Here is a 12183-nt window from a genome sequence, read left to right on the forward strand (position 1 = left end):
TCACAGCGTACTCCACTGCGGTGGCCGTGCATGTGCTAGCATGGTTCCTTAGCTCAGGAAAACAGCACCTTCCACTCTTGTTTGTACTCCCACGATAGTCATCTAGTGCCTCGTGCTGGCAGACTACAAAGCCAGGGTGTAATCCATAGGATCTTAACACAGCATGCCAGGAACATGCACTGTCTACATTTCATGCATAACATGAGGATCACAGAGAGGTCTTTTTCTTTCCTGACATTAGAGAAGGGCGACAGAAAACAGCACCAGAAAACAGCAGAATAAAATAGGAAGCAATATACAGAGGACAAAAGGACAGACAGATTTTATGTACTAGCACCTTACTGCTGGCTTCCCTCAGACTCCAAGGGAAGAACTGGTGATCAACATGGACAAAGGGGCTCTATCCTGTTACCATGTAATTCAGTCTGGATTGCTAAATGCATCACTACCTGATGACACCATCAGACTGATGGAGGGCCAGACCTATTTTAACCCCAGCAAATTTAGTGTATCTGCCACTCCCTGGGAACATTAGTAACATGACAAAAAAGGAGCAAAGTGCACTGGCATCTGTAGGCTTTCAATTCAGCGTCATGAGGCCAAATCCACCGTGTCTGCGTTTCTGCTGTCCCTTTCCCTCTTTCCTCCTCCAACAATCACTAAGAATGCCACTGAAACACAGTTAACTGTCTCGCTGTATAAGTCTAAATCAGGAGCTAGATATTTAGATCCAAGAAGCCCATGTAAAGGACACTTGGCTCCACGTCACAGAACAGCAAGAGCAGTGCAGAGCAGATGGATTTTCCTGGCATGTTTTACTTCAGGAAGAACTGAAGGGAGATTGCTTATGCAAAGAGAGATGCAAGAAGCAGGAACCTACTAAGAGCCAAAGGGTCATCTGTGTCCTCATTTTTATTTCTGGAAAATGATTGCCCCGAGTCCACTTTCCTGTGATCACCTTGCTCTAGCCAGTGCTCCAGTATGAAAAGCTAATCTTCCTATAAGCAACAATACCTGCTGCCACAATAAATGCAAACTGCAGCTTCAAGACTAATTTTAAGCTCAAATCCTCTTCTGAAGAAAAAAGGAAACATCTTCTTTCCTTGGAGCAGGAACTAAAATCCTAAATAATTTACATTTCTTCTTTCTGAACACAGAAGCTTTTAATCATTATAAATTCAGCAGCCTGTCAAACTGAAGGTGATTCTGCAGTGGATTCCCAGGCAAACTGATACAGGAATCAGGCTGATCTGTCTCCCTCATGCACCAGTGCATGCATTATCTGCACTCTTTTGCAATTGAGAACAGCCACAAAACACTGCAAGAATAATTTCATTTTTAACTTGTGAGTTAAGGGAAGTGCATTTTCAGGATGTCCCTTTCAAAATGGCATTTTTGTTCGACTGCATCAGTCAAAATCCTACAAAGCTGCTACTCTACAACAGTGTACAATATCACCAACATTAGGGTAACATGCCCTAAAATATGGAACTTCAACAATCCATCCAGATGTGACAAAAACTCGCAACCATCTTTTTGCTAGGGACTTCCGCAGTTCAGAAACAGGGTAGGTGTATGCTTAAGTTTTTGTGAGCTCAAGCCTCAAGGAACAGGGGAAAAATAAATGCTTAATCCAGGGCCATAGCTTACAGATCTATTAATTATTTATTTACACAATACTGATTTAGATTCACTGTGCAAGTGTATTTCATCCATGGCCGCACAACAATACCCAGAGACCCTCTAATAAAGAGCAGCATTGCAAATTAGGTCAATTTAGGCAAGTATATGCCCTAAGACATGCTAGTGGTTTATCTGGAGAGCACAAAGCACATTCAAGATAACTCACAGTCTTTTGCTTACCTCTGTGGGCTTTGTATGCTCTCCATTACCCCAGACATGCAGACAAAAAAGGCAGATGTACAAGTTGTTTAACCATCTTTGACACAAGACCATGAGTTTCGTGTTTCTAAGACAGTTCAGTGATCTTTCAAGTATTATGTCCACTTAACACCCCAACAGAGTCCAATGAACTCCAGCTCCCAACATGGGAATTTTCTCTATCACTTGGACTGAGCTGATGTGATCTGTAGAAATCCCTTTCAACTGCCCTCTCTACTCACAAAGGGGCTGGCCTATCCAATATTTACACAAGTGTGAGAAAACCAAAGCTTTGTGATGTTCTCCCGTGTGGCTTGTTATTGTGAAACATCAAAATAAATACCAGGGAAGAGAACCACAGATGCTCTTCCCCACAAAAGAATAAACACCACAGAAATAAACTACAAATATTCCTGCTGTAGAAAGCCTGCATACTTCTGCATCAGCAGTTGTCTGGAGTATGGATGTGTGGAGCTGGAGAGCAAGTTTCTCACAGAAGTTCAGAACTAAATAATAATAAACATTCTGAAATATCTAACTTGTAATCCAGAACACAGCTCCTTACTTAGAAGCATTAACAGAAGAAACAGACATTGTAGTGTGAAAATCATTTTGGTTGGGCTACAAAAGGCCTTAATGAATGAGCGTCGGCCACTACAGGAAAACTGACAGAATTCACACCAAGTCCTCATTGCTGGGATTTGAAATATAATCCCAAAATTTTCAGTCCCCTGATTTAAGAAACTGCCCACAGAATACAAATACCACTTGGATTACACGGCTCATATGTCACTCAAGCAAGCCTTGAGGTTTTTTTGTAAATTCCTTGGTTTTTTGTAAAAATATCTGTTGAAAGCACAGGGAACAGTGCTGATTGTTAGCACGGAACAGCAGACAACCTCCCCAAATTGTTAACTTTCAGAAGATCAAGTTTGAGAAGGACACAAGGAACATGAATGCAAATACACTGATAGACTTACCTACCAGCTGAAGGGACCAACCTGGAATTACATTAAGACTATGTTGTCATGTACCTCTGGTTTTTTTGTCTATCCTATTGTCAATCCTATTGTCTATTCTAACAAACATATTACATCAGGAAAACACCATTTGTTTAAAAATAAAAACCAACAAACAAAAAAACCCCACTCAAAACAGATGACTTCTAATGTAGGGTGCCATTCTCCGAACATCAGCACCAGCCATTTCACTTTGAAGACTTCTGGAGCATTCTAGTTCTCACCCAAGAAATTAAATCCTTAGATCCAGCTGTTGTACTGTACTTTATTTAGTAACAGTGGAAAAATCTGACCAAGAAGGCAACAGCTATTGTGTTTCAAAGATTATTTCAGGTTTATAGATATTCCCTTAACTTCTCAAAATAAGTATCATTATATGTCCCCAATGAATACATTTATTAAGAAATTCCAAATCACATACATTTAGATTAATTCTGCATTTATTTATACAGAAATGGCAAAACAAATGCCAGCTTTCATAGTTAGTTCACATGCAGTAGCTACACTACTTAGTAGCTTTGCTGTCTGTTTATAAGAGCATTAGCCTGAAGGTATTCTAAGGCTAGATCACGAGACAATTGAGTCATTCAGATAGTTCATAGTTCACGTGGATGAAAAAAACATCTAAAAAAAGACTATAGCCAGCTTTTTATTGCAGCTTGAAAGGCAACAAAATAGTCCAGCCACAGTAAACTATCTGCAAAAAGAGGTTTAAGCCTGATCTCTGTTGCTTTTCAAGGGATAAAGGGAAAATACTAATTTACATTGTTCAACTCCCAGAATTTCCAGAGTGTAAAACATTAAGTACATTAAATGAATACAAAATCTAATCTTGTACCTGCATCATCCCACAGCATGCAAAGGTGTTCTAAGTTCTTCTGCAGGATTTCCTGGCTTTTCTTTTGGAGATAGGGACAGAGACAGAAAAACAGATGAACCCAACTTATTTACAGATGCTGAAGCTGTTAACACCAGAGACTGAGAATCCAGTCTATCCAATACACCTACATTGAAATTCCCAGTTACAGCTAGTCAGAAGCCCCACTTCTGCAATGTGGAAGACCTGGACCTCTTGGCTGCTAGGGCATACATATTCATATATGCATCAAGGCCTTTTCAAGTCTCCAAGCAACACCACTGCCTGCACAGTTTCTTCTACACTTGCAAAAACCCTTACAAGCAAATACACACCAAGCCCCAATCAATAACAAACCCCAAAAGATCTTCTGATCAGATACGAAAGGAGGAACAGAGCCCTAATAATTTACTTGAGCAGATATGCCCCATCAGTAGGGGTAATTTTCCATACCTTGCTGAATGCTACAGTCAGCTGAAGACATAAGTATTTGGCATTCATAACAACGTGCATCAGATGTCAGAACAGTCTTTCTAATTTTTAAAGGAAATACACATTTTGATAAAGTATAACATATTTTAAATATTAAGTCTTTTTTGTTGTTGTCAAAGCACAATCAGTGTGATACACATTAATCCTTGTTTTTCAGACATGGAAAGTGCAAATATGTTGAGGGTAACCTATTCTATCGAAGAATCTACAGTGTAAGAACTATTTCCTCTGAGTTGCAAAAGGGATGACTAAGAGCATGAAAGAAAGCAGGGTAAACTGAACCTTAAAGTCTGCCTCCCACTTTTGTCTGAACCAGAGTATTTTGTTAGCAAAAGCATCCTCTCCCAGTACTAAGGGTTAGAGGGAAGAGCCAGCCACCATCTTTAACAACCTGTTTCAAGGGGCAACTTCATGGACTGTTATATTTATCCTTTATTTTTCCATTTGAGCTTGATGAGCACTATTACTCACTTTTGCAGTAAGCCCCCTGACCAAATTTCTTCCCTCTTCCAGTGTTATATTTTCTCAAAAAGGGTTGAACTAAAACAAACAGCCTTTCTTTATGAGAGTAAGAAAACCATGATGGAGCATGTACCATTATTTGATAAAGCTTCTTTGGTTTTCATGCCTGCTACAGACTCTAGTAACCATTTCCACTCTGCATACTCCAGCACAGTGCTACAAGATACGACATAAATCACACTTTACAGGTGTATCCAGCAGCTGTCCTTCCAATGGGCTTATGCTGCACGTATAAGTGTAACTGGTTATCCATAATACACCATAGACCCCTTTCAGGGTCATGGAATAACAGGATAAGCCAAATATTCACATGCTTTATTCCCAAAATGATTGCTTTACCTTTGGAACTGCCAAACAGGGTATTTGCTTTTTCTTGGCTTACATAGGTTCAGAGATTACTGGGTTGTAATTTATCCTTAACATTTGGCCAATAACAGAGACCTGAGACGTGAATACCCACTGCATCCACACACGCTGCACTGTAATATACAACAGAGGGATTAGACATAGGCACCTTCTCCTACAGGGAGGGCTGAAGAAAAAAGGAAACAGCACTAACTATGAATTTTAGAGACAGTTTTGCATCTAGTTCAAAATTCCATCTCATAAGAGGCAACATTTTTATTCATATTTACATTAAAACATTATAGTAAGTGCACATAAACATCCTTACTTGAAGTTAGCAAGTTAAGAAGTATAATAAAACATATTATTCCCAAGAAGTTAATTCTGCCTTAACTTTAAAGCCGGTGCTGAAGAAATATACCACAGAACCTGTAAATTTATTTGATGCACTGAGCATCAGCCATGAAAAACAAAGCATTCAGAAAAAGAAGCCTTGTGAATGTTTTAACACAAACAAGAAATTAACAGCTGCAAACAGGCAAGTCTCTCCAGTTTTACAGGCACACTAACAGTATGTTGTGACTTGCTTCGTGTCAAGCAGATTCTGGCTGTGCATCATTGCTGTAAATGAATGGAAAATGGAGAAACAGCATCAAAAGTAAGGGATCAGACAGCATATCTAGAAAAGCCTGCTGTTTTTTCAGCCTTGAAGAAATGTCAAAGGCAGCATGAACAACTGAGCTAGACACTTAGTCAATACCTTAATATTGTAATCAATTATCAGAGTCCTGCTGCAACAAATTCCTGGGCACATGGGCAGGAAATAGAAGTAGTGTTGAAACTTCTCACTGGCTAAGGCTAAAAACTGTAGACTTAACTATGGCACTGAAATAAAAGAAAAAAAGCTTTATACTAGCTGCAGTCACTAGAACAAAGCTTCACTGTAATATCAAAGCCAAAAGGAAAAAAAAAAAAAAATAGAAGATAGCGGGTCTCATTCTACATGGTACTGGCTGGCATTACTTCAGTTCATTTCAAAAAAGATCATTTGTCTTTTCTTAAAATGTAAGACATTGTACTGCAGAATATCCAAGCAGTCACACAGTATTTTTATTCTGTAAGAACTATCTGCAACTGTAAGGATGGAAAAAAAACTTCTCAAAAATGCAAAATACTCCACCAGAAAGCTCTGCATTCATAAATAGGAAATTATACTAATGCTCTGTACAAATTAGAAATGTATTAAGTTGAATGTCTCACATCTCCAGTTTTGGAAACTGACTCAGTACAGTAAGCAGTTCAGGTTTGTTAGGACAAACACTGAAATACAGCCATTTTACTGGCAAAAGTCTGAGTAAAGAGCATTTACTAAAGAATTGCTAAATTACAGCAAATTTGGAGTTTATGACTGTATTTTTAAGGCATCAAATCCAACACTTCAAAGTCATGTAGCAACATGCTTTATTAGGTCAGAAAAGATGAATCATAAGCAAAATTCTACTAAACCAGTAAAAAGGGGAGGGAACACTACTTTTCTGCATGGAAAGTAGAGAGAATGTGCACACTAAGTTTAGAGGGAAATAAAGTTATATGTTGAGACTATTGTAAGCTAGCATAAGAGAAATTTACTCTTCTAGTTTCTAGTCCAGAAACAGATTTTATTGCTCATTAGGGGTTTCCTCAATTGAGCTGATCAAGACATTATGTTGCTAGCTGAATCATGACCTACATGCTTATACAACAGACTATGTTTGAGCTCTTGGAACTCAGTGTCAGGCTTTACCTAAACTAACATTAGTTCAGCCAAGTACCAATAAAAGCAACAAACAGAACAAGCACTTTGGGCAAAGTCTGACAGAAGCCCTGACTCTTAACAGAAGATATCGAACTACTCTGTCACAATTAATATGTAGACATTTGACAAGAAAGAGAGTAAAAGACAAAAGCATTAAACGCACGTGATGACTACAGGAAATTTAAAAAATACTGCCACAGTACCAGAGTTACAGATCAGAACTGATTTGTCCAGTCATTTCAGACTCAAATTTACAACATCTGCTTGGCTACAGCACCTCTTTCAGAAAGACATCTGCTATTCACTCAGGGGACACAGGGCTTTCCAGTGATCTTCAGTATCTTTCAAAAAGGGCTTTTCAACGAGTAATTAATTACAAGTAGCTTTTAATTCAACAAATACACACTGATTCTTGGGAAGCTAATTTAGACTGCCAACTCTCTTGAAAAGACCTGGAAACTGCTGCAAGTAGAAGCATCATCTGAGGACTTTTCAGTCTCTTGGCAGATAGAAATTAGCACCAGGTGTCCTGACTGGCGCAAACACCAAAAACAAACCCAATATGAACTCCTTAAAACTCTGCCAGATTTTGAAACGCCATCTGCCACTTAATCAGCTGCGATTTCTCCCTCTGCCATAAGAGCAGACACATACATCAACATGCTCTGATAACTTCAACTTCTTATACAAATGTAGTCTACAGTGATACACAAAGACAGCTCACACCCACAGGTTATCTACAATGAACGTTCCAGAAAAGGAAGGCTCTGCAGGATTCTTCTATTTTTTTTTTTTTTTTTGTAAAGTTGCAACACACGAGTTCATTCATTACTTACTTTGGCTAAAAAGTAAAAATTACACCCAAGTTTCCTTTCCATACTTTTTTTTAATACAGTTTAAAGCTCCTTAGGTTTCACTGGAAACAGCGTAACAGAACAGACTGCATAGCCTAAGACTTGGCTAGCCAGAAGACAGGAAGTAAACAAAACCCAGGAAAAATAGGCTTTTTTCCATATTCCTTGAAACTAGAGTCAGTGATAGCTTACAGAATTATCCATGTATCTGTTCTTCCCAGAAAAGAACCAATACACTAATATAATACATAAACTTGAGTTGCACCACATATAATATAAAATGCATTCAGAAAACTCACCAGGACCCAAACAAGATAGGCTTTGGTGTACATTTTTTCCAGGAGTACCTGCAGAAAGGAAACAAACAAACAAAAAAATTATACTTCAAGCCAGTAAGGGGCAGTAGGGCTGCCTTTTTTAAGATTCAAGATTCTTTCCACATAAGGTCCTCAAACTTTGCTATTTCAGTTTCTTTCTTGTGATGGCTGATGGCATGATCTACAGCAAGATTTAGCATTATAAGGAACTGCTGATAATGGAAATGCAGGATGTATTCCCAATTACAACTATCCTATTACAATTATTAGATTTAAGTTGGGTAGCACTGTTTTACTTTACTCATGCAAAGAAGACCACAGATAATGGAAAACTATCACCTATACTGGCTTTATAGCATTTTTTTTTTCCTTCTGTATGCTACGGTTACTTTATTTGCATAGAGGAGCAACAAATTAACAACATTGTCAAATGTGCTAACAATCAAGTTAGATATAAATGAAACCACTGAGAAAGTTAACCCACTCTTACTGTATTACTTGAAAGTTATGTGAAAATTGACCTATGGACCTCATTATTTTGAAGGCTATTGAATGAAAGCAATCTTTCAGACTACTCGGTTAAGTGCAAAAGTCATGTGCAGAAGTTCATAAAAGGTCTTTTGACAACACCTTTCTGCAGGCTTTAGGAATAGTGTGTGATCCTATGGCATGGTTTTCATCAGGAAACAAGCTGCTTTTTACCGCCACTGCACTTGTTTCCCCCCACCTCAGCCTTGCAAATAGAGCTTTGCTCCCAAGTGAAAATCTTACAAAGCTTTTCCAAAGGTTTGTATCTGTTCTTTTGATTCACACTGGCAGAAAAGACTAATTTTAATTCACCGTTAAAGATAAAACAAACATCTGATACAGAAACATGAAGTGGAGTAAATATCCTCAACAACCAGAGCTAATCAGCATCCTCTCACAAGAATCTTGCTTAAATTGAACACAGACTAGGCAAAATCTAGTGTACACTGTGTCTTGCAAGCACACAGCTTATAAGCAGGTGACAGAACATCATTTAACAGACAGATTAATTATCCTGTATTTTTAGTCCTTAATGGGAAGTTTCAAGCAGATAGTAGACAGTGAATGTCCCTAAAGCAAATAGGTAAGGAACAGAATTTTGCAGAGCCAGTGTCCAATACGGTGAACTGCAAAGAAAAAGAGCCAACTATCTCAATTATTCTGAAATCATAAAGCATAGCGGCTCCTTCTCAAGACAGAGAGATTCAAGTAAAAAATTGACTACACAACAGCTGATTACCTCTGGTCTCACTGACTTTCCTTGCTAAGTGCAGTGGCCCAGATGATTTTGGTGTGCACTGGTTCAGTGAAGACGACCTGGTCTTGGCTCCTAAAAGTAAAAGCTTAGATGAACTTTAAAGTAGCACTATGTCAGCAATTAAAGACATATCTTACTTTTTACAGTTAAGTACAAGATACACAAATCTACTCAAACACAAAAGGATAAACCTTCTAGAACATTTAAGCTGTATTTAAAATTAGCTCTGCTTTACCAGAACTCACCTTGGAAGAAATAAAAAGATCGTTTTAAAAACCTTCTAAGCAGGAGAAAACATTAGTAAAGATTTCATTTTAGCACTAAGATCAAGTTACTTTCATCTCAAAACAGCAGCAAATACAACGCAGCTACGGAAACACTGGCTGAAAGAGACCTCCAGAGACCAGATATCCAGACTCCCACTCAGAGCAGGGTCACCATTAAGACAAGATCAGTTGACCACGCTTTTGTCTAGATGAGCCTTGGAAACCTCCAGGAAGGGTGGTTCTATGGCATCACCGGGCAAGGATGCATTTCCCACTCTACAATTTGCAAGCATTTCTGATTGCCACATCATCTGGTGCTACTGAGAAGAGTTTGGCACCATGGCCTTTACAGCTGTCCTTTTCAAGTTACTGACTACACAGGCTCAACTCCCTCAACTTCTCCTCACTGGACAGAGACCCCAGTCATCTTCCTAAGTCTCCACTGGGTCTTTCCAGTTTCAAAACAACCCTCTTGGTCTGGGAAGGACCCAAAACACAACACAGTAGTCCAGGTAACACTGATCTGAAGGGGAATACCAGCTTCCTTTGGCCACACTGCTCCTGCAGGTGCTGAAGGCACACTTCCAATTCACTGAAGATGATGAGCTATGCATAGTTGTGCCACATGTGTTGGACCCCAACAGAAAGCATCAGCTTGTCAGAAAGCCGTATGATTCATGTTTGTTTCAAGGTGATTTCTAATTTGTGGCAAATTCTGTTTCATTTCACTCTTTACTTTTTTAAAGTATGTCTTTAGAGCAAGACGTTTGGCAGGAATCTCTTAACTTATTCTCAATTATGTCAGATAACAGCTAAAAATTTAAGTCTAAAGCAGGAGTACAGTATTTAATTAGGTTTATCCAATTACAATAACCAGTTCACCACAAAGACGGTCAGAAGCAAGCTGATAAAAGCTAGGACTTAGGAAAGAGACACAGCAAGCTTATTTATCTGCTCCCATTATGTTTTTAATTTTGCTCAGAGAATGAGTTGTCAACTGGTGCTGGTGGCTTGAGTAGAATAAGCACGGTCGGCCAATCAAGAGGTCCTAGCTCGAACAGAAATAGGAACCTGAACAATGTTTAATACAAAGGAATTACATTTAATGTTTCTTTTAGCACAAGACGATAAAACAAAATTAATTTTCTTGTCTCCATTAAAGCTTCTAATTCAGCCAGTAAGAAGAATATCAAGAAAAAGCAGCATGAAAAGCTAAGTTTCTGTGACTCCTCCCTTCGAAAGATGGGACAATGTCATTGATCTACAAAAGAAGATACGTCTAATAATACCTTATTCAAAAATATATCCCCATCCCCTAAGGCCCTTTCAGCTCTGAAAGGGGTGAAGATAATACAAAGTCTGCATAAGGACAAGAACAACCATACACTGAGGATAAATTCAGGGTACGTCTGTTCTGCAGATTACCAGCAGTGACAGAGTTTGTGCCTGAACTTTCTGAAAGAAAAGAACTCTTCTCAAAACAATGCAAACCCCACGCAATGACACCTGCCATGTAGCAAGGTGCATTTAGTCCCTGTACCATGAACATTTCAGCCTTCCTACAAAGTCTTGCAACACTTTGAAGCACCACTGATGTGATTTTACCTCCTCTATCTACAAACAGACTCATATACCTTTTGGAGTTGACCTCAACGAGTGCAATCTAGGTCTTGGTAATGCTTTCAAAGAGACAAACCCCGAAGTGCCATTCTGGCAGGCTGGTTTTGAAGGCCATTCTCCATTCCTGATGACTGTGGCACTTGCAGCTGCAAAACAGAATCACAAAGAATTTTCGCTAGGCATATAGAGTTTAGGGAACACTAAATCGTAAGCCAAGACAGTTTTACTAGAGATTAAAAGACCCTGAAAGAGGTTTGAGTTTATGCTCAAAATGGAAATTTTTCCTTGAAACACAAAAACCTGAAATTTTGGGAAAACATTGTTTCAATTACCCAGAAAAAATATGAACATACTTCTGAAGTACAGATTGAGTAGACTTTGGTTTGGGCACTGAAAAATTATGTATACTAACACATTAAAGAGCAAGAATTCACATGGCATGTACCAGAGACAAGCAAAAATTAAGTCACTGTGGAATTGTCACAATGCTGCTTCTCTCTCTAGTCATTAAAAAAAAAGGGGGGGGGGGGGGGTGGGGGGGGGGGAAAGCTTTTGTCATATATTACCAGGTTTGCCTGGTAATATATTAGTGTTTTAATGAGACTGGCCTTTTTTTAAAGGCAATGTGAACTACATGACTAATATTGTTCATCAAAAGATGAAACATATACTCTTGAGATTATTTTAGTGTCTTTAAATAGACTAGCATACACCATGTAAGTTAACTACTTCAAAAAGATGCTTTCTGGCCACTAAATATTTTCAACCACAGAAAGAGGGTTTCCCTTTAACTAACACATGCAACTGAAGCCATCATTGTTTTTTTAAAAAAGGAAGTTGGAGTCTCTCTAAACACACAAAAGCTAAATATTTGCAAAAATATCTATAAACGAGGAACAATTTGCATAACACATCAGTAACAGTTATTCTG

At 38.6% G+C, this 12183-nt stretch overlaps 1 protein-coding gene across 5 annotated transcripts in view; it reads right to left on the bottom strand.

The window, feature by feature from the left end:
- MTUS1 (microtubule associated scaffold protein 1) overlaps positions 1-12183 on the bottom strand; it is a 117265-nt gene that overhangs the window by 51819 nt on the left and 53263 nt on the right. For 4 of the 5 annotated variants that reach the window (XM_048303114.1, XM_048303111.1, XM_048303112.1 and 1 more), the window contains 3 exons: positions 11267-11398; positions 9349-9438; positions 8064-8111 (listed from right to left, as the gene is read on the bottom strand). In XM_048303114.1, the coding sequence (XP_048159071.1) occupies positions 8064-8111; positions 9349-9438; positions 11267-11398 (270 nt within the window). The remainder of the gene's footprint in view (positions 1-8063; positions 8112-9348; positions 9439-11266; positions 11399-12183) is intronic. The other variant, XM_048303113.1, reaches the window with a different exon arrangement.

This window comes from Corvus hawaiiensis, chromosome 5, assembly GCF_020740725.1.
Source record: "Corvus hawaiiensis isolate bCorHaw1 chromosome 5, bCorHaw1.pri.cur, whole genome shotgun sequence".
NCBI lineage: Eukaryota > Metazoa > Chordata > Aves > Passeriformes > Corvidae > Corvus > Corvus hawaiiensis.